The 23,687-nt window shown below is 36.4% G+C and overlaps 1 protein-coding gene across 11 annotated transcripts in view; it reads left to right on the top strand.

Moving 5' to 3' along the window:
- The window catches only part of TMEM161B (transmembrane protein 161B), a 100,480-nt gene that overhangs the window by 41,194 nt on the left and 35,599 nt on the right, over window positions 1-23,687 (top strand). For 5 of the 11 annotated variants that reach the window (XM_039543212.1, XM_039543211.1, XM_039543207.1 and 2 more), the window contains 7 exons: window positions 4,951-5,102; window positions 5,673-5,733; window positions 7,574-7,714; window positions 11,228-11,341; window positions 12,600-12,774; window positions 16,254-16,350; window positions 17,061-19,729. In XM_039543212.1, the coding sequence (XP_039399146.1) occupies window positions 4,951-5,102; window positions 5,673-5,733; window positions 7,574-7,714; window positions 11,228-11,341; window positions 12,600-12,774; window positions 16,254-16,350; window positions 17,061-17,338 (1,018 nt within the window). In that variant the 3' untranslated portion in view covers window positions 17,339-19,729. Of the gene's footprint in view, window positions 1-4,950; window positions 5,103-5,672; window positions 5,734-7,573; window positions 7,715-11,227; window positions 11,342-12,599; window positions 12,775-12,869; window positions 13,190-16,253; window positions 16,351-17,060; window positions 19,730-23,687 lie in introns of those variants that run through there. The other 6 variants (XM_039543215.1, XM_039543213.1, XM_039543210.1 and 3 more) reach the window with 4 other exon arrangements.

Below are 23,687 nucleotides of genomic sequence, written 5' to 3'. Positions count from 1 at the left end.
TTAGACGAACGCTCCACAAATGAAATTGAAGTTGTTAAATTCTGTAATCCAATAATAGCAAATATCTAAACTTTTACAGATAGCCATACTTCTTGTTTTGAATGAATTTTCAAGTTCTTGATTAATTCTAAATAAAAAAAAAAATCCCACAAATGTATTTATTGGGTGTAGTCTGATGTCTTGTGGTAAGAAGGAATAATGAGTAAACCATACTGGGCACCTAGAACTGGGTGTTGCCACTTCATTTAATAACACTATAATTTATGTACAAAGGAAACAAGCAGTTAAAACAAGCTTCCTTAGACCCCCTAAAATCCTTTACCCTACCTTAAATATGCTGTAGTACAAAAATTTAAATCCGATTTAATTGAAGCTAGAGGGTTCCCCATGCATTGGGAGTATTCACTAAGTGGGGTGGGGCTGCAAGTTCCCACATCAGCACCACCACTGCTTTCTGCATCTGGAGGGTGCATGGCCAGATTGCAGCAGTGATCCCTGCTTGCCAGCAGGGCCCATGAAGGCCTCTGGCAGCCAGAATATAGTATAGTTCCACTCCAGTTTACCTGAGGGGCCAGTGCCAGCATAGAATGGCCCCATGACCAGGGAGCACACGGTCAATTGCTCAAACAGCTCTGGCCCAAAGAGTTAAGTTGTCAGGTTTTATAAATATGCCCACAAAATTGATATTCTGAACTGCATAAAATCAACAGAAGGCAACATGGCCAATAAGGGGTTAATTCCAGAACAGCTTTTGTTTTGATAATAGATGCTTTTACCCCTGTTTTGTTGTTGTATTTTAGGATGCCAACAGAATCCTATGGAAATTAGAGGTGATGACTGATCTGAGAGCTTTCCAGTTATTTGTTACAGGAGTTGTGATTCAGTGCAACAAGCAAATAGTAGCTTTTTATATATTGATGGAATAGATATATAGTATGAAGTTCTGAACAGCAAACTATTCCATGTATACTTTTGGTTTCTCAACGGGAACTTAGTCTTGAATGAATGATACATTTCAAAACTTTAAAGTATAATGACAGACATCCCCAGTAAGTTATCACACAGTTGCCAACCGAGATTAAGAGTTTCAGTACAGGAAGATCTTTTATTGCCTCATAGCTGAACAGAACAGTGAAGCTTTTAATCTCCAGATAGACTGAGGAAGATTCAATGACAGTCTGTACCTTGGAGGCCGCAGTTAGAAGGCCTGCTGTACCACCTGGCCCATATCACACTAGCATTTAATAATTTTGAGAGGATGCAGGATTCATTGTAAGCAGTAACATTTTTCTTTGTCAAAACTCAATATGTTTTGAGTAGTGTGTTTTTGTTACTGTATTGTTTTCAAATCTTGGCATACAACTGGTTTGTAGGTTAGGATAACCGGTTACTTGTAGAGTGATAAATTTCATGATTCTGAAGACTGCTGTTCATACTGCCTTTAAAAAAGAAGAAAAGAAAAACCCAAGGCTAGACACTCGATTACAATTTAGACGTAGCAATTAATAGCCAACATACTTACAGATCCTACAAACTTAAAACTGAATCCCTAGCACTGGGAGGCACAAGAGAGGAAGAAAATGGGAGAAGTGATCTTTCAGCAATAGCATCTATTGGGACAGTGAATGTGTTTCAATTTAAAATTAATAAGGAGGAAATTCCCTAAAAAAAATCTGATATGGTAAGAACTGATTGGGACATCTTAAGACAAAAGTTTTTTTACAATATGCCTAAGTTATGTTAGCATATGTTTTGTTTTTCCCTGGGGAACATGCTTTTAAATGGAGTCCCACACGTGATCCTGACTGTTGCAATGGTAGTTAGCTGTGTGGTCAAAAATAGGTATTTTGCGTTTTGGAAGCAGCTTGTCTTCATTTGTACAACCATAAAAACATGGCCTTTTAAGTAACTTAAGTTTCCTAATCCTTTTAAGAAAAATAATTTCCCGTCCAAAAATGTCTTGTTGGGTGCAGCCTATCATGCTATGAGAACTCAGGAGCGAGACAGGTGACTCGTTACTTTTCATATGGTTTTTTTCTTCTGTTGTCTCCTTAACTTGACTGGGTGGTGGAATGGGTAAACTTCAGTTAAGACATAATTAAGAGCTGCAAAGAATCCTGTGGCACCTTATAGACTAACAGACGTTTTACAGCATGATGCATCCGACGAAGTGGGTATTCACCCACGAAAGCTCATGCTGCAAAACGTCTGTTAGTCTGTAAGGTGCCACAGGATTCTTTGCTGCTTTTACAGACCCAGACTAACACGGCTACCCCTCTGATACTTGACATAATTAAGGTCTATGAGAGGTGATTGGCATCAAATTTACTCTTTCGGCAAGAAGCTATTTCAGAATAGAAATAGGATGCAGTGACTAGTTTGCTCTTCTACTTTTCATTTTTAGAGTACATGTGCAGATATTTCAGCAAAATAAATTTATTTTTGTGTTCTGTGTAAGGTATTGATTAACCTTGGTATCATAGCAATGTGGTAAGTTAGTGTGAAGGAATTCCTGAATTGCTATTTACTTAAGCCCCTTCAGGATTACTTTAATAGAGTATTTTGCACAGATTTTACAAGTTTTTAATACCCCATGTGACCTAAACTAAGTAATTTAAAAAAATCGTATCCAAACTGCACAAAATGAAGAAAATGCAAATTACCACAAGTGACTGATACGTTGTGGGATATCACCATTTGTCATTCAGTGACGAGTATGGAAGACGGAGTCAGGTGGTCTGGATTTGATTCATGAGTCTGCCATTTACTACTTCATCACACTATGCCTCAGTTTTCCAATCTATAAAATGTCAATGACGCTTGCCAGTCTACATAAAGCACTTTAAAATGTGTAGGTAAATACCACCAATCCAGTAGGTGTGACTTTTTTAAATTTAAAATTTCAAGAGAATTTTTTTATTTATGTACTTCTCCTATAAGGTATTTACACGCGCACAGATACAAGTGATCGTAAAATTTCACCAAACGTTTATTTTATCTATTGGTGAAATTTTAAGATCCCTTAGAAAACCACTTGTTAAAGGGTATATTGTTCTAGTTATATACATGTTAGTGAAATGCAGGGAAACATGCACTGAGATAAGAGTAGTGAAGTACAACACCTCACTGAATCCTCTATATTCTGTTATGAAAAAGTGTGTCCAGAAGCGCATTTGCTATTCAAAAGTTTTTTCACTAAAATGAATTAAGTAAAATAGATTGTTCTTAAAATGCTTTTATAATCTTAAAAATATTGTACTAATATAAATGTTTATGGTGTTGTGTAATGGAAAAATAGGTTATGGCTTACATTTATTTCATGTTTTTTCTATGGCCTTTTTCTGTTCTAAATGGGTAGTGTGGTCTCATTGACACAACTATTTTCTTTGAATATGGATTTGATCTCCTGCACTTTAAAAATAAATTCAATTACAGCAGACTGCAGCTTGTAGTAATAAGAGCTGAAAGTATATAGTGAAAAATTGATTTTAATTTGTTATGCAGTTATGGATCTAATTATATTTAGAAATGCATTTAAAAGGAGGAGGAGTCAATGAAAGTTTAAAAAATGCTTAATAAAAGATCAGGCGACCTTAGATGTTCATATTTGTGGCGGATAGGTTATATGAAAGAACTTTACCAGAGTGCATAAGATATGTAGAATCTCTACCTCTCCCTTTTGAAATTCCTTTCTAGGTATTACTGATTTGTTTTTAGTTTGCTAATAATTAACTTCTATAGTTGATAACTCTCAAACACATGATAATAAACTGCATAGTAATAAAAATGCTTACTTCTGTACAGTCCAGGTGGTCAGCGTTTTTTAAAATACCAAAAAGTTTTCTCAAGAAATATTTGTCTTGTTTACCCTGATTTTTTTTCAAGAAGGCTATATATAGGTCACTGCATTTTTATAGAATTTCCATTTTTATGAAATGAGTAAAGTAAATTATTGGAAATAAGTAGGGTTTGTTCTCATAAGTACCAAGAAAGTGAAGCCTGATTGAGAGGGGATATGATTTAGTTTAAAAAAAAAAAAAAAGACAGACTTTTTTTAACACTTGTGTAACTCAAAGGCTTAACAAATATTTGAGGAAAAGCTTTTGTGCTAAATATTCAACGTTCCTCTTTTCAGTTAAGGATAGGGAGAGCTCCCAATCCATACCTCCTGAGTCCTCAAAAAAAGGCCTTCAGGAAAAGAGGGATGACTAAACTAGACATCTTGATTTCTCTGAAGTAAAAAACAAGCAAGGGATAAGTAAAACTTTTGAGTTTTTTTTCCTATATAAAGAAGCAGCAAAAAGTGGGCACAAATCCATTTCCTTCCTATAAATCATTGTCTTGACCCTGTTGAAGTCAATGGGAGTTTGTCGTTGACTTCAGTAGTCAGGATTTTGCTATTTAAGATTTTCATAATTAAGAAACTTTAAGACACTGGGATGTGCAACTACCACTGGGAGTTAGAATTGCATGTATTCATTTGCTGCTTTATAGATATAACCTTGGCTATTTTGAATATTAGAGTTAAATATATTATCTTGAATTACAGCATTTGATAAATATTGTGCAATTGTTTTTTGGAAAATGTGTATTGGCTTGCAAGCTTCCATTTTTCCTAGAAGTATTAACTTGTAACAAGTTTTTAATATAGAACAATATTCTAATTTTTGTAAAATAATTGAATATTTTGGATATTTATGACCATAAGTCAAAAGAAAAAAATTCTAAATGGCATCTTTCCAAAATCCCATTTTGTCATGTAATGTCAGTTGCATAATAAATGTTCCAACATTATGAAGCATAATTCTGTCTGTATTTGGTCTAATAAAAATATTGCATTATTTGCAATTTGCACATCTAGAGCAAAATGTATGGAATAGCTTCTTAGTCATCTTAAGGTATAATTCTTTTTATTCTACAAATTACTTTTCCTTAACTTTTCTTATGTAGCAAGATACTGTTCTCATTGACCACTCACTACTTCAAAGTAGAAGATGGAGGTGAAAGATCTGTTTGTGTCACCTTTGGCTTTTTTTTCTTTGTCAAAGCCATGGCAATCCTTATTGTAACTGAAAATTATCTAGAATTTGGACTTGAATCAGGTAATTTTATGACAATATTTATGAGCTCTGTTTACTTTAATGTCATGTATCAATATTATACCTTCAGATATCTTTTTTTAGAGTATCTGTTTTAAAACAAATTCTATTTTAGAGACATTTTTGAATCTGCATTCCCAAACATTTTATTAAAAGTACATCTTGTGTAATTGCCTTGCTTTACTTTAGAGTATTTTTCTGTGTAGGTTGTTTGTTTTTTTTGTTAACTCTTCATTGACCTTTTTTATTTTTAACCCCTTTTAACCTCACACAGTTAAGTGAGGCTCCTCTGATACTGAAAAATTACTTATATTCTTAAAGAATTAATGTAAATTTTATTCATGTTCATAGAGTGCACAAATATCAAAGGGATGTTTTCAAAGACTGTTCCTGCTAATAACCAAGTTTTATTGCATTGTGGCATACTAATTAGCACATGAAAGAGCTAAATCAGACATGAAAACTTGTTTAAAAGATGTTCTGTTTCCTAGCATTTTCTTTCAAGAGATATTCCATGTTTGCACTATGATTTTTTTAAAAAATAAAATCTAAAAATAAAATCTCTCTCTGCAGGGTTTTCAAATTTTTCAGAAAGTGCTGTGCAGTTTCTTGAAAAGCAAGGTTTGGAATCCCAGTAAGTTTCTGAAAAGTACACCCGTGTGCTTTACATTAATATAATTTTTTTTTACCATACCACTTGTTTTTTGGTAGTGAGCCTTTGTCTCTTGATTATTCACTCGTGTGCTTTGCTCTTGTACTGTGTTTATTAATGTGAAAGAGCTGGATCAATGCTCTACTTTCAAATTACTTGACGTCTTGCTTGGTCTAATGCTTTTTGTTAATTTTTTTTTTAAAAATCAAATGTTAGATTAAATTATTAAATACAGTTCAAAATTACAAGCATTTTTCTTCTACTACTTTTTATATAACCACTTCATCTTCATATTACGTAAACCTCGACACACCTCCTGAGGATAAGTATTGTCCTCACTGTATAGATAAGAGGACTGAGAGGTGAAATGCTTTGCCAAAGGTTACAGATGGAGCCTGTGGTAGAGTTGAGAGCAGAAGTCAGTTTTGGCTCCTAGTTCTGTGTTCAGACTGTTATTTTATACTGCCTCTTGTGGAAATATGATCCATCTGCCTCAGGACCCCCAAGTTTTATGTGACTGACAGAGGCATATCCTATAATCAAAGTGATGTTGCTCACATACACTATCACAATAACTATAAATAGTCCCTTTTGCAAGTAATATTTTAAATATATCTGTTTTGTTAATTTATGCTTTAAAATATTTAGAGGATGTCAGTAATACTTACCCTTGTATGAAGTGAATTGTGATGGCTTTGGGAACATGACTGAATTTCTTTTGGTGTTAATTCTAAACTACCATATTAATTTAATATAATTTTGGGAAGGGGTATCTGAGGACTCTGGGTATTAACTAAATCAACCTTAAAAATAACCTCTACTGAACATTTTGCATTTCCTAATCTGCAATCTGTCCTCTTTGTAAATTATTCTGATCGTGCTTTGCTAACTTTTCAATTAATTTTCCAGTTAATGCCTGTCTGTCCTCATTCCCTTTTGAACTTCACTGCAGTATCTTGGAAATTTACAGGCAGTGATTGCATGGTCATGGCATCTCTTGAGAGTTGAATGAGATGGATTATGAATGCATCTACTGAAATTCTCTTGTATGGGTCCCTAGACTCTATTGTTTGTTGCCCCCTATTAATAGTAATCTCTATTTGTATTGCATCATTTAGGTCTTCTGATTCTTGCATAATCCTGAACACAGGGGTGCAAAAAGTTCAAATACTTGATTCTAGTTTTTTGTTTAAATCCATTTTACATTTATGAAAATATTGAATGGTTCAATAATTTAAAAAGTCGTCATCTTGGAAGATAAGTGAATTAGAATTATCCACTTATGTAATGGTGATAGGTAACTAGAGTAACAATAGTTTAAGATACTGGAGAGCTACTTAGTGAGTAAAGGTTGAATGCAAGCACAATATGTTGACATTGTTAAATATTTCTGCTAGCTGTTTTTATTTCTTGACCTTCACTAGACTTCAATATTTGAAGGATTATTTTTTGTGTTTTACAGTTAATGTCTTTTTTTATAGATTATTTTCTACATAGTGCCAAACGTACACAATATTTCTTGGAAGATTGTTTCTATTTTCTGCGTAGAAGTTTTTTCTGGCCTTTTTTTAAATGTACAGTCTGCGTGGGCTTACTCAGTTTTTATTCTACGTTGCTGAATCTATTGCTAGTAATTTGTAGGCTCAGCTAGTCTTGGCATCCTAGCAAGATGGAGTTAAACTGCTTTCTTCAAAATCTTGAATGAATGCCTTTTTGCTGTTTGCCCTTTTTTAATAATTAATTATTGGGGAGATGGGATGAAGTGTTCGGGGGGGAAAAACCTTTAAAATTTAACCACCCCCTCTTTTTTTTTTTTTTGTAGAGGTCCCGTGTCTAAACTAACTTTCAAACTGTTCCTGGCTGTTCTTTGTTCACTTATTGGTGCTTTTTTGACATTCCCTGGCTTACGACTGGCTCAAATGCATCTGGATGCTCTGAATTTAGCAACAGGAAAAATAACACAGTAAGAGAAAATATATATACATAGATAAGTGCTGTTCAGTCTTTTGATATCTTTTTTTATGTACAAAGAAGTAATACAATTCATTTCCAGTGAGAAACTAGTGATTCACTAGGACTTCCTCCCCCATTTCCCACCTGTTTTCTCTAGTCTTCCAACAGGCCTGCTAGTTTCCTTTGCACCATCCATACCTACCACCGGCCTTCGCTAGATGACTGGAGAGCTGATAAAGGAATGTTCTTTTCTCTCCTCGTATAGGAGCTTCACACTGATTGGCTCTCCACTTTGGTCACATTTTTAGGCAGATTAGGAAATGGTGATGGAGAGAGTCACACTGCCAGTTTCAGATGTGCACTGTTCCCTGACTGTTTGTAAGATTAGGGGCAGAAAACAGAAAGAGACTAGTGTGGAGAGAAGTGGTTTCAGGAGGGCAATAAAGAAAAGAAAAGAAAGCAAAACAAAACTAAGCAGAAAAAAATAACCCCTAATTGTCTTTCTCTCTTAATCCTCTGACTGAAACTTGGCAACTTCATTTTATATTTGTTACACATTAAATACATTGCAATTAGGAAACTATGTAGGAAGAGCAAGTTCAAACTGCAGCAGGCATAGAATAGCATCTTTTAAAATGCTAAAGAATAAAATGCAAGTGTCATTTTCAATAAGGTTGAATAGGTAAGTGGCTATTACTTATGATGCTATTTATATAATCAAAGGTATTTAATTGGGGCGTGGGAGTTGACACCAGATTAAAGCCACATTTTCAAATCTAGCTTCTTACCTAGTTAGAGGCCCAAATTCAGACATGTTTTATTTAATACATTTTAAATTTCCCTTCAGGGTTTTCTGAGTACCTAATCCCCACTGACAATCCTGGACTGTAATATCCTTATATTTAATTATACTTGTTCTTGGTGACATATTGTATAGAATAAAAAATCTTGTTGGTGTGGCTATTTTTAATGTTTAATTTTGATAATCCTTTTAATTTTCTTTCAGCAGCACCATGTGTGTGTGTGTTTTCTGTAGTTACCCATCCACCCCTTTACCATGGGTTGCTTTGAGCGCTTTCAGCCTTTTTCACACTACTCCAAGGGACAAAAATGGATTCTTGCCACCCCTTTACACATTCTAGTCCACTAATTTAATGGTGTGACTTAAATAAGCAGAAGAGCAGGTAAAAGCCTTTCACAAGCTGCTGAGCTGCTTTGAGCTGCTCCTTGATGCTGTAGTGTTCCCTAGCAACACTGCATCGCTAGCACTGCTTTTTTATTTCTGAACCAGTGGGTTACTCAGACTGCATGATGAGATGCGTCTGAAAATACAAATACAGATGGTTTTAAGAGTCTTAATAGTGTTTTAATTGAGTGACATCTGATATTTTTAGGATAAATTTTTAGTCACCTGGTTGTCTCCCCTATTGTACTGTAGCACTTTCTTTAGATATGGGAATATGGGCAGTCTGACTCAGCTAATATTGCAATGTTGCTCTGGCACCAACACTTAATATTTCCATTGACTTCAGTGGGTATAGAATTTCCATTGACTTTAATGGGTGCACAATCAAGCCCTTTTGAGGTTGTACTGATATTAGCTTTGTGAGAGGAACTGAGCATGGGCTTTATCTGCACAGGCCATAGGTTCATTTAAAAAAAAAAAAGTTCATTCTTGTTTTGCATTCCCACAACTTGGTTTTTATTTTAACCATCCAGTTTAATTTGCTGTGAATCCAATACTTTTAAAAGTAACTATTCTAGAAATGATCTACTATCTTTCAATGTTTTCTCTCTGAGCAGCTATAATTGTATGCAAGTACCAAATTTCACTTTGAGTTAGTCAAGGTTCCCAATTAAGAAAATCTATACAAAATTGGGAAATTTGACTTGCCAGAAATGATAAATATTTCCCTGATTCTGTGTGAATAACAAACTAATCTTTTCAATAGTACAAAACTATTCATATGTGTTACTTATCTCACTTTCCACTAATGGAATTGAATATTGTCCATAATTATCAGTTTGAGATACTGAGTTCTTAGATTAAACATACATTATACCAATGTAGATATTTACAACAGCTGTCACTAACCATGTTGCTGTGTAACATATGGTTCCTTATGGTTCATTAGAATACACTGAAATAGGAGTTTATTCAAAGTTGCGCACCTTTCACCACAGTATCTAATCATTATCATGAAATTGCGTGGCTAATTCTTTTGTTGTTAAAATCCCGTAAGCATGCTGAAGAAAAGAAAAATTATCTATTTCCACCACTTTCTCACAGTTTTATTGAGAAACTCCCACATTATTTTTAGTCTTGGAAGGATTTGATTTTTATTGGTATACCGTATATACTCGTTCATTAGCCTGTTCGTTTATAAGCCAACCCCCCAAAATGGATAGGTAAAAATAGCAAAAACTGTATGACCCTTTCATAAGCTGACCCTGTATTTCAGGGGAAACTTTGGCTCCTGGCGGGTCGGGACGTTTTGTTTACTTGGAGTGTCTGCAGGCATGGAGCCACTTCCTGCAGCTCCCATTGGCTGAGAATGGCGAATTGCGGCCACAGGAAGCTGAGGGGCTCCATGCCTGCAGATGCTCCAGGTAAACAAAACTACAGTGTATTAGATTCAATGATTCCATAGAGAAAAGGTCAGCAACTTTTCAGAAGTGGTGTGCCAAGTCTTCATTTATTTGCGGTAATTTAAGATTTGATGTGCCAGTAATACATTTTACATTTACAGGGGCCGGCGGATGGAACCCCAGACTGGCAGCAGGCTGAGTGGGGCCAGCGGCCAGGACCCTGGCTGGCAGCGGGCTGATCAGCCCGCTGTCAGTCTGGGGTTCCATCTGCTGGCCCCTGCCAGCCAGGAGCTGGCGGTGGGGACACCAGGCTGGCAGCAGTGTGCCACAGTAAATCACCTCGTGTGCCACCTTTGGCATGCGTGCCATAGATTGCCGACCCCTGCCATAGAGTTTAAAATCATCAAATTTTGGTGTACACCCCCGCTCTTTGATGCGTCATTTTTTTTACCAAAAATATTCAGCTTATGAATGAGTATATATGGTATGTCAGTAAACATTTATTTCGGCATACATACAAACTGAAGAAAAGATACTTCCGTCAATGATTGTTTGAAATTTACTGATAGGCAAAGTCAGAAAAATGCTTCCTAAGTTTGTTTTATTTAAGGATATTTACTTTATATATTTTTACATGTGATGTTTACAACTTTGTATTTTACAGTTATCAAGCTTTAACTTTTTGACACTGAATGACTACCGGCATTAAATAATTATCTGACTCGCTTCATAAATTCCTGCCACTGTGAAAATTGAAATCTATAAAAATTGAAAAGAATGCTTAAAATTAAACAATGATATTATCAGTCAAAATATATTAAAACATATTCTGCCAAGCCTCATTATTTTCAACAATTGGTAGGTACGAAAATCTGGATTACCAGTGTAATGATCGTATGTATGAAATATATTTTCCTTTTCTCTTTCCTTCCAGAACATTGCTGCATATAAACTTCTTGGCACCTTTACTTATGGTCTTATTGTGGGTAAAACCAATCACCAAGGACTACATTATGAACCCACCTCTGGGCAAAGAGAGCATACCTTTGTAAGGTTCCTTTTTAACATTTGTTCTGAAGTCTTAGGATCAGATTCTTCACCCCCATTCTGTTCCATTTATGCCAGGTAAAAGGGCTGAAGTGACGTAAAGGGGCCTTAAAATCCCTGGTTCTGACCATGGAAGGAATCCTTGGCATAGGCCCTGCAGAGATTCCACCATATCCTTAGGAAGCTGCTATAGCATAGGCCAGGCTTGTTTTTCACTGCAGTATTTCTCAAGCTATAACTAGCGTTTTCCCAACTCTGTGTGCACACAGATGTCTAGCTTGAGTTAAGTGGTGCTTTAAGTTTGAACAAGCTGGCCTATTACGGGATGTGTTTTGAAGCTCAAGTGCTGCTGACACCTGAGAGCTAATAATGTAGTGGTGATGCAGCAGCTGAGTTAACATAATTCATCAGCTACTAATCCAGTCACTCTAATAGAATTGCTGTGCTGCTAATCAAATCACTCTTTCTAGCTGGGGTGTTACCTTGCAGTGTGGTCAGTAGAGTAGCTAACTTCATTTGTAGAGGAGGTTATACTAGTATAGTCTCAGTGGTAAACATACCCTACATGTTTCCTGATTTGTGTATTGGAGAGAGGCTGCAGTGTCACTTTATTTATTGAAGCTAAGTAATTCTTTTTTTGAAAAAATTAAAATAACTATCACAGTAAAAATAAGTTTAAAGTTTTTTTACTGTTTTGTTTCTAGAAATAAAAGCTGTCTAATAGTTGTGACCACTTTGTATGCCAAAGAAAGTTGCATTGGCAGTGAACTCAATATAATTACAATTTGAGTTTTTGTACTTTAGTGTTTTTGTTTTGTTTTAATTAGAAAAACTGTTGCAGTGACTTGGCATTTAACCTGGTTAGAGGGCCAAAGATATAATTAGGCTTTACTTCCGTTGATATTTTACAGCTGTATAGTGAAGATTCCAAATCTTAAAGCAGTTGGAATGCATAGTTCTTATTATTCTAGATTGCTTGAAATCTTCAATACTGACAGAACTTCCCAGGTTTTCCCATTGCAGTCACTTGGATATTTATATAGGCCTAATGCTATGGCATGAGTGGGAAGTGTAAGGAATTAAGGGAGAAAGGAAAATTGTATATTGCTTGAACATGAGCTATGTAAATAATTATATTAAATATTTCCTTCAAGACGTCAAGTTTTTTGTACAGATAATATAATGTAAACAGATACATAGCATTAAGTATATATAGGGGTGACATTTGGAGAATATTACTATGCTGTTATGATCCACAGAATGTCAGAAGCAACATTTGATACGGTACGACTGTGGATAATTATCCTATTGTGCGCTTTACGGTTGGCCATGATGCGCAAACACCTGCAAGCCTACCTTAATTTAGCACAGAAATGTGTGGATCAGATGAAAAAGGAGGCTGGCAGAATAAGTACGGTTGATCTGCAGAAAATGGTAAGTAGAATGGAAGAAAAATGGTAAATGTATGAAGTGATTTAACATAGCTTGTTAGGCACAACACATTGCCCTGTCCTTGTTCCTTTCCACAGGCTCAGAATTCACATCCAAAAATTGTAAACTGGGAGGTTTCCTGAGTGTGGTTTTTTTTTTTTTTTTTTTTTTTTATTTTTTTACAAGAAGGCTCCCATTGCAAGGGGAAACCCCCTCAAATCCAGAAAATGCAGAGTTGAACTGATATTTTCCACACACCACAGCCACACAGCTAAACTCTGCTTCCTTTGCTCCATGTCCTAAGAAGACCCTACAGGCAATCACAGAACTGTACCCATCGCAACCTTTTTGTCCAGCATAATCTCTGGCAATCAGCTACTGTATTTCCCAGATTAATGGGACACAGACTTCTGCAAAGGTCTGTGGAGTGTATGAATGAGTGGTGATTTAGACATATGGTGGGCACAGAGGCAGTGGGTGGCTTTGTTAGGAGAAGCAAGGGTGTGGTTATATTCCCACTTTCAGAGGCAAAGATAAGGTTGTATGGCTGTATATTGTGCTAAATGGGCAAAGATCCTTGAACTGTGAAAGGAACTATATACAAATATATAGCATAAAATGGAAGCATTTTTTTTAATATACAGAGCTGAATGATAGGGCAATTTTGTAAAAGTGTCACAAAAATGTACTAGCCTGGATGTACAAATACTTGTCCATCTTGTTACTATGATAACACTGAATAATTATTTCTTTTAGCAGTCAAATTACTGTGGCCAAATGGGTGGATAGAAATTTGTAAGGCCACTATGCAACAATTTGGGGGGATAGGCTCATTTTGCAGAGAAGTACTGAGTGCAGCATGTTAGTCTGTCCCATGGGAGATGTGATCTGGAAAGTGTCCATATAGCACAAAAATGTGCTTGTCTATTTTAGGTTTTTCAATAATAGTACTTATCACTATGACTATTAGTGTAGTATCTGTGTCACCTGCAAAATATTAAGCAATGGCCGTAAAAGGGCTTCAAAGGGGATTTCTAGCCCATAGTTTTTAGTCAGAAGCATGGTGACTAGTGTGGGACTTCAGGATTAAGGTGGATTTATTCACAGGGCTCTTCTCACGATCATCAGTACCAGAATCAGTCCAGTTGTTGCTGCTAGGAGCCTCGGAGTTCTTTAATCAGAATCTTTCTGCACCCATATTTCTCATGTTATCTGGAAAATGCAACATCTAAATATCTCAAAGAACAGGAGTACTTGTGGCACCTTAGTGACTAACATTTATTTGAGCATAAGCTTTCGTGGGCTACAGCCCACTTCATCGGATGCATAGAATGGAACATACAGTAAGAAGATATTTATACATACAGAGAACATGAAAAGGTGGAAGTACCCATACTAACACGGCTGCTGCTCTGAAATCTAAATATCTCAGTTAACTACACCTCTACCTGATATAACGCGACCCGATATAACACGAATTTGAATATAACGCGGTAAACAGTGCTCCAGAGGGTGGGGCTGTGCACTCCGGATCAAAGCAAGTTCGATATAACGTGGTTTCACCTATAACGTGGTAAGATTTTTTTGGCTCCCAAGGACAGCGTTATATTGGGGTAGAGGTGTATACGTTTTGTAATTTTCATATAGCAAAAGCCTGTTCCAAACATTGCCCTCTACTTCAGTCTTCCAAAATCCTCCTTTTCAGTCAGTCCAAAGCCACTGAACAAAATCAATTTTTGTTTTATCTTACTGTTTATGTATCACCTCCACTCTTTTTGGTCTTCTGTTGCTGTAACCAGGAAATCCTTTTCCTTTATTGGTTGCTATTTTTCTGTTTGATCATATTCTATCAAAGGGGAGAACAGTCATCATCTTATGCTTTGGTTCCATGGTTGTCATACTTCCTCTTCAGTACCCAGTGTTTTGGAACTCTCTTCCCCATACTGTCTTTTTGACACATTTTCATCTCAAAACCCTTCCCTCTTTTTAGTGCTATTTTAAAGAATTCCATGCCTTTTCATCCTTTAGGCAAGGCCAATATTTTGTTCTTACTTAAGATATAGAGTTGACTTTTTCATTGCTGATTTTGTTTTTTGACTTTGTCCTCTTATTTTTTCTCCAGCACTTTGGGTCAACAGTTGTGTATAAATAATGTAACATTAGTGATTAGGAGAGGAGGACCCACTCCTTGTGAAGAAATAAAATAATTTAAAAGTGGAGTACAATAAAATATAATCTAAATCTGAAGTGAAGATTCTTTAAGTGAATTCTGTTAACCACTTAAATTAACCATGGAGCTTCTATTTGTATTTCTCATTTTTCTGACCATTTTCATTTACTAATATCTTACATTGTTAAACAAAAGCACCTAAGTCCCATTTCCCAAAAGGAACTTAGACCAGGGGTGGGCAAACTGCGGCCCATGGGCAGCTTCCGGCCCATCAGGCATTTTTATTGGGCTCTCTAGCTCCTGCCAGAGAGTGGGGTTGGGGGCTTGCCCTGCTCCGCCTGCCTGGTGCTCTCCAGTCCCCGACTCTCACTCCCTTGAGCACCATCCTCCGGCAGGCAGAGCCACACTGTGCAGGCATGTCTTCACCCTGCCCCTATGCAGCAGCGTGCCTGATCCCTTCCCGGTCATGGCCCCACCCTTAGGAGCCTCAAACCACCCAGGGGCCACAACCATCTCAGCTAGGGTGACTCTGCCTGTGATGGTGCCTGGTACGGCTGTCTTGGTGTCACTGCTGGCAGGGACCCTAGGAGTCCCCAGTGCTGCCCCAGTAGAGCCCTCCCCCCCCGGCTCCACACCCCATGAGTGCCCCCCTCCGCTCCTCGGTAACATCCCTTATAGAGCCCCCCCCCACATTACTCCTCCACTGGGCATTCATGGCCCGCCATACAATTACCATACCCAGATGCAGCCCTCAGGCCATAAAATTTGCCCACCCCTGACTTAGACCCTTAGGAGCCAAAGTCTTATTGAAAGACAGTGGGACTTAAGCATTTGCCTAAGTCACTTTTGAAAATGAGACTTAGGCTTCTGAGTCACTCCAGCACTTTTTGAAAATTTTTATCCAAAGTACATTAACTTTCAGACTACTTTTTAACAAACTTCTAGTGTATAGAAATGCAGATCATTGAATGATAGGATTTTTTTTAGAAAAAGTGAGATGAATGGGTTTTTTAACTCTGCCTTTTGTAAGGAAATAACTAGTAAAGTAATGAGCTCTTTAGGTATTATGAAACTTTTATTAAGTCTGAAATTCTTCATGAAAAGTCTTTTTGAAGACAGTATTTTTAGACACTAAAAATCTGGTGGGAAAAATCTTTAGAATTTAGCTTCTCTCATAAGGATCACATTTCTTTAAGCTGCTCCGTTTTCCTGACAGTTGTATTTAAATGTTTGCTATGATCATTCATAACATGTCAGCTGTGTTGAGATTTTTTGCATTCTAAGTCACTCATAAGGATTTTGTTGGTTTCAGGTGGCCCGAGTATTTTATTACCTTTGTGTAATTGCATTGCAGTATGTGGCACCTTTGGTAATGCTGCTTCATACAACTCTGCTTTTGAAAACACTAGGTAAGCAAAATTTGATAAAGGAAAACAGTGCATATGTTTACTAAAAAATTTTCTGATCCTATTATGAAAGGCTTTTATCATTTTATATCTGTCCATTAAAAGAAATCATGTGTAACCAATAATATAGAAAGATGTTTTCTTGTCATTTAAAGTAGTAGCTTTAAGACTATTCTGTCTTCTTTCCGATTAAGACACTTGTTAACCAGATGTTAATTCCTATTTGTGATTAATAATCCAACAGGCAAACTATTTAGTATAACAAACAAATTGAGATGTTTTATGTATATTGAAACATGGATCTTTCTGTTTATAAAATGTAAAAAACTATCAATTATGCTTTTTACATGTATCATTTTATGGAAATCTGTTAATGACATTTTCTAATATTAATTCAAGTCTTATCCTTAAAACTGCATGGACTTCTTGACCACTATTTATAAATGAGGCATGGATTTTGTTCTAGTATTAATAAAAGAATAGAGCAACACCAGACCATCATGAAGGATATGTCTTACACTGTCTTACCAGATCTACTGTAGTGTAATTAGGGAGTCGACATCAGGCATTTTGCAATTTTATATTTAGAAAGTTATTTAGGAAGAATTTTCTATTTCTAATATGTCATGGGTACTGCTGCTATATTTATAGACTTGACTGAAGTAAAAAGAGTTGGAATCTAGTTGCTTCATTTATTATCTTACTTTTAACAGGTAATTATTCCTGGGGCATCTATCCAGAATCTAGCTCTGACTTTCCAATGGAGAACAGTCCACTCCCCAATTCAGTTTATTCTGAGTCTCCACCTGCTGATGGGAAGATGAAGGTAACTGTAGTACAAATAACAATGGCATTGGGCAGCCTAAAGAACATTTTCACTCCTCTCCTGTTCCGAGGACTCCTGTCTTTTCTCACCTGGTGGATTGCTGCTTGCCTCTTCTTCACAAGCCTTTTTGGGCTTTTCTATCACCAGTATCTGACTGTGGCATGAATAATCAGCTCACAAAGGAAATATCTGAAGTTAACTTCTCGGTTCAAACCCATGTACCCCAGAGGGGCTGAAGAAAAAATGGAAGAATGCATACGTGAAGGAAAAACACATATCAGATTTTATTCTTAAATGCTTCCTCTGTATTCTCAGGGTGAATATTGTTGCTTCAAATCACAAGTGGGTTTAACTTTTGTTACCGAATGGTAAGTAACTAACTGCTGAATTTTGGTATTGGAACTGTGACTAACCTTTTTGTGTGGCTGATATTGGAGGGCTAGTTAAAAGGGTAGTGCCTGTGAGTACCTTGTGTTCCATTAACAGTAAGCTGCCCTCAAAACTTTGTATATTACTTCAGTCGTTGACTGATGACTCTTAGTGGTATTGAGGTACAAGTAACACTAATGGTGGCTGCCTAGTTAAACAGTCTTGAAACTGAGCCATACAATGGGGAGAGAATAATTTCTGTTGGAACGATATTGATCACTTTTCTGTGTGAAAAGCAAAAAAGTCCAACAGGACAGAAGAAATACTGTATATTACAGTAAAGAAGGCTATGTAATATTTGAATTTAGGGTAGGAACAAATGCATGGACTCAGCAAGTATTGCTGCCTAAGAAGTGCAGGAATGCTCATGCTGTAAGAAGAATATTAGAAAAATATATATTGTCTCAATCCCTGCAGTCATTTTAAAGTAATGGCCATATAAACCCTCACAAGAACAGTATTGGTGCTACTATTGATCCACAAATTCCATTTGGGTCTTTAAAATTTCATTTTTCCAGGTAATAGATAAATTCCATTCAATTCACAAAATAATTGGAATAGATTATCAACACTGATCAAACTGTTTAAAAAGGATACCTATAATCCTGCTGAGTGTGTATGTATCTGTAAGTATATGTATATATATTATATATTAAATATATAATATATATGGAGTCTATAAAAATAAATATTGATTCTTTAAGTTGCTGAATGTATGTTACAGGGCAGTGGGATAGGGACATATATGTACCTAATGAGTTCAAGATCTCTTTTTGAATGAAAATTAAATTTTTTTTGAAAGTTCAGCTGAAAGGGCTATTCATTTTTGGTGCCTCTACAAAGGTACTTAACTTTAATAAAGAACCTTTGCAATTTTGTTGAAAGAGATTGACCCAGAAGTTGTTACTCTTATCTTTTCTGCTCTCTGTGATCTTCATTTGTTAGTCTAATGTGAGGTTATCCTGCTGATGTAGAAATATTGAAGATATTTTAGTCTCAGAAATATATTTTCTGTACCTTAATTTTAAAATGTATAGTAAGGAGGAGTAAAGTACGAATTTGACAAGTTTTGTTTAGTTTGAATAACAGATCCTAAGTTGAGTACTTTGAGAACAAATTAGAATGACAGTTTTTTTTTCAGTTGTGTATACTGTAATCAGAAATGCGGAATTGAGAATTAATTATTTTTTAAAAAATTTACTTTAAAAAAAAGTGTACTGCAAAAAGATGTTTTAGTATGAGGAAGTAATATTAGCCATACATAGAAAATATGGGTAACGCTTTTGGGTTTCTTTGAATTATTTGTGTAAAGCTTGGAATATAGTAAACAGAAATGGAAAGACTTAGAAAATGTTTAATTTAAATGTTGTAAATCTGTGGTATGAGAAAACAAAGCATCAAAGAATACTGAAAATTAAGGATTTGAGAGAGTTATCAATTCCTCTCTCTTTCAAATGGCTTTGAAAGCATTCAAAAATATTTTAGCTCATTTGCTGTTACCTTAATAAGTTTTATATACCGCCACCTCTCACCTGCATCCCCCGCTGTGCACACTCCCTCTTAAATATCCTGAAAAACCTCTTAAGATCCTGCCAATTACTGTAGGATATAGTACTTTATAGCTAACAGTGCTGTAAACTTCACTTATACCCTAATTTTTAATAAGTGACAATGGCATTCACTACCTGAATGGCCTAAAGAATATTTGACTTCATAAATTCAAAACTTGAAACATTCCTATGAGAAATGCCCTTTCAGATGATTGACAGGTCCAGCAATACTGGACAGTCCCATTTGGTGGGTGAGTGTTGTATATGATTAGCAATGGAAAGAATAAGGTAGCCTTTAAGTAGTTACAATTAGATTTCCAAGGTTACTGCTTAGGGCGAAATTCATGGTCCATTTTGGTCAATCTCAGGGTCATAGGATTTTAAAAATCGTGAATTTCATGATTTCAGTTATTTAAATCTGAAATTTCATGATGTTGTAATTGTAGGGGTCCTGACTCATGAAGGAGTTGTGGGGCGGGGTTGTAGTACTGCTACCCTTCTGCGCTGCTGATGGCAGTGGCACTGCTTTCAGAGCTGGGCAGTTGGAGACTGATGGCTGCTGGCCAGGATCCCAGCTCTGAAGGCAGAGCCTCTGCCAGCAGTAGCACAGAAGTAAAGATGGCATAGTATGGTATTGCCACCTTTACTTCTGTGCTGCTGCTGGCAGTGCACTGCCTTCAGAATTGGGTGTCTGGCTAACAGCTGCTGCCCAGATCTGAAGGCAGCGCAGAAGTAAGGGTAGCAATACCACAACCCTCCTAAAATAACCTTCCCCCCCCCCCCGCAACTCCCTTTTGGGTCTGGACCCCCAATTTGAGAAATGCTGGTCTCCCCTGTGAAATGTGTACAGTATAGGGTATAAGCATACAAAAGACCAGATTTCACGGGGGGAGACCAGATTTCACGGTCTGTGATGCATTTTTCATGGCCATGAATTTGGTAGGACCCTATTAATGCTCCATTTAGGGGGGGGAAGTCTCTCTTAGTGTTTCATTCTGACTGCAAACTCAGCTTTCAAAGTTGTATCAATCTATTTAAGAAGCTTATCATTGCAACTTGAAGAGTAGCAATGAAATTTAGATTCTGAAGGATACTTAACCCATGAGAAGACCCGCATTTCTATACATGAATAGAATTTCCATCCCCATAGATTTGTTGTCACCGCTCCTAACTGAAAATTAAGTGATTGTATAAGACTTTTTTTATAAAAAAGACGTGTGTCTTATATAAGACAATTATTAATATGGTTGGGCTTTATAGAGCTGTTAACAAGTGTCAGATGTCTTACTCTTCAGAAATAACACTGATCAAACTGATACACTTGGAGAACTGACATCGATACATCAAGAAACAGCTTGATTATCTTTCTATCTTTGTTCTGATTACCATTTCTAGCCATTGCCTCTTGAATATTGCATCCAACTCTGTGGTTCTGCAGGTTGGCTATGGGTGAAAGATAGTCTCCGTTCAGTGACTTTCATTGACTTAGATCCTGCATAATCTAGAGGACTTCTTGTACAAAACCTATGTAGGTCAGAAAATCTTTCTGACATGGGGGAAGTGGACAAAGAAGAAGTCTTTTTTTAAAAAAAAGACATTCCTATAGTGATTATGGTATAAAACACATCTGTTGACTTATAGCTGAATGTCACCTTCATGAGCAAATGAATAACCTGTCTTGTGCTTCATCTTAAGTCATCTGTAGTTATCTCTTACCCTCGTGTATCTGTCTGCCATTCTCATCAGTAACCTGCAAAGAAAAAGTAGGTTTGTGCTCTTTTTTTAGTTGTTGCATCTTTATTATGTATACAGAAGGCTTATCAGGTATGTACTTTGGCAGGCGTTCTCCTTTTTTACATTACAAAAATAAGGTTTTCTTAGTTTCTTTTGGAGGATTGTATGGACAGCTGCAGAAAACTAATAGGTTTCAGAAATATAAAGCAAGTGAAACCTGACTGGGAAAGCAGTTTTTAGTCAGGCTAATGTTGTGTGGCCTTCTTCATGAATGGTCTCTTTCTGAGAAAAAGAACTGGGAGATAAGATGTTTTTGGTAAAGATTCAACAGCCCTGTCCATTCCGTTAAGAAGATGTGGCTTGTGAGCCCAAGGACTTGACTAAAGAGTGTAATTTTTAAACCCACTAGTTTACCTAAATTGAAGTTTGTGTTTTAACTGAATTTGAGTGGCTTATTTCAGTTTAACTTGATCTGTTTATTTTTAACAAGATTAAACTAAACTGAAATAAGAATAGCAAACCATGAACTTGCGTCAGTTTAACTAAATTGGTTTAAAATAACATCTTTTTAGTTAAATTGGTAGGAGTCTGTGTCTAGACCAGGCTTGAGACCTCTGAGTTGTCATCAAAAAGTAGGGAAGACCAGCCATGAATTCCTGATAGGAACTCTTTTTAAGCTTACAAATGTTTTTTATACATCATAGGAAAGGAGAAAAGGTCAATAACCAGTATTTTTCACTTTGCAGGGCACCTTGGAGTGCCTTTTGGGCTGTACTATCAGCATGTAGATATTTCAGTAATTAGAGGTCTTCAGGATTTCCCAGCTGCCTAAAAGTTTGCAGTTGTTTGCAACCACAAATTCTGTATCCTTCTTCTTTTTTTTTTTAAACCTCTTTTTCTTACATAAGAATCAACCAGTACAACAAAGGAAAAAGGCATGTGGTATCCGAGAGAGAGAACGCCGAGCATTATATGGAAGAAGAGCTGCCTTGGAAGATTCATTGCTCAAACCCAGTGTTACATAACATCTATTCTTTATTCTAAGGAGATGGCGAACTTGTGAACAGGGAGCCACTTATGCTCTAATTGTAAAGTCAAACTTACCTAGAAGCAAGCACTGTGCCATGAAGATACGTTAGAGGTCTAAACCACAACACTCGACTTCTGAGTATATAGTATGGTTATTGTATACAGAAAATCCCAGCTAATCTCATCCAAACAGCTCTCTCTTTGTCAGCCACCTATGGGTGCAGAATTCACCACTGCTAATTGATGTCTTAGGTTTAATATGTTTAACAGTAAACTTATATGACCATGAAAATTGTCCTCATAGATACAATATTGTGAAGTTAGTGATGCTGTAAAATGGAAGCTTCTATACTTTTTTGTTCTCAAAGAACAGTGTTACACTTTTCCTTTTTAAGTCTTAGCTTGCTTTCCATAGAGGAACTTTGTGTTGTCAGCCAAATAGCCCCCAAATTTACTACTACACATAGTCTATTGCCATTGGTTTTTCCCCCCACAAAGCTACTAAACATTTTACTTGAGCTTGAAGAACAATGTCCACAGTAAAAATAGAAATCATGAATGAAAATACTCAGGCAAAAGGAGCTGAAGTGTTTTATATTAAAGAAATGTTCCTAGGTCAGAGTGGGATCTTAATAAAAGACAGCAGATTACTAGTGTTCTAAATGTTAAGATGAACATTTACTGTAAAATAACAAATAGGTAAGACTGTTGTTTTAATCTACAGCATAAATCCCCCAAAGAAGTATTAAGGGCAAAATCTTGGCCTCTCTGATAAAGACTTACTCTGGAGAGTACAAGTATTAACAGAAATATTGGATACACTGTCTTGTTGTTGGGCAAGATGGCTCAGGGCAGCCAGTCACGCTGTACAGTGACATGCATGTTGCTTCTCCTTTGAAAAGCGCCAGCATGCTCGCCAGTAGTGGCAACATTGTGGTGCGGTACCTAGTCGTCATTCCCAGCATGAGGTTGGAATGCCCTCCTGCTGCTGTGGGGATGGGAGGGGTGGATGGGAAAAGCCTCCCTAAGTGGTTCTTACTCACTTGCATACCCACATTGCACCAGTCAGGATTTTGGTCTAAGGCTTCCTTACTGCAGTCTGCTTAACTTTTTTTTACAAGGAAGTTTGTTTCATTTTTCCACAAAGTGTGTAACTTTTTTCAGGCTATTTGCTGAAGCCCAGAGAAAAGTAAACCACAGCCCAAGTCCTTTTGGAAATCTCCCATCATTGGTTGTCAGGAGAATAAGGATGTACTCGTCATTGTTTTGAGAACCAGTATATATGTATTTTTATACCTTTTGTTGTAACAGTGTTTTTAATGCAAATTAAATTTTTTTGTAATGCTGATGCCATGGAACATGTCCTCATGTTTATTCATGTCAGTGCCTCCAATTAGATCAGATGTTTCTACATGTTGATTCTTTTTTAAACTTGAAGCCCAGATTGATGAATTTGTAACAAGTATATGCTTAATTAATAAGCATAATAAATATATACTTAATATATATTAAGTATATACTTAAGTATAATTTATAACAAGTACAAGCTTGGTATCAGTCTGTAAATACCAAACAGTTCCTTAGGTTCAGATTCCCATTATTCAAAATCAGGGAAGGGAAGAAGTTGAGATCTGCAATCTCTGTTAACACAGTATGTTCATGACTTTTGTACGCTCCTAGGTGAATTCTGCGCTTTAAAAATTAAAAATTCTGTGCAGAATATTTTAAAATTCCTCATATTTTGTAAAAATAATGCCATATAACCATGCCAG

This window comes from Mauremys reevesii, linkage group 6, assembly GCF_016161935.1.
Source record: "Mauremys reevesii isolate NIE-2019 linkage group 6, ASM1616193v1, whole genome shotgun sequence".
Lineage (NCBI taxonomy): Eukaryota > Metazoa > Chordata > Testudines > Geoemydidae > Mauremys > Mauremys reevesii.
The sequence above is the reverse complement of the archived record's forward strand: the minus strand, read 5'-3'. Positions and strand labels throughout refer to the sequence as shown.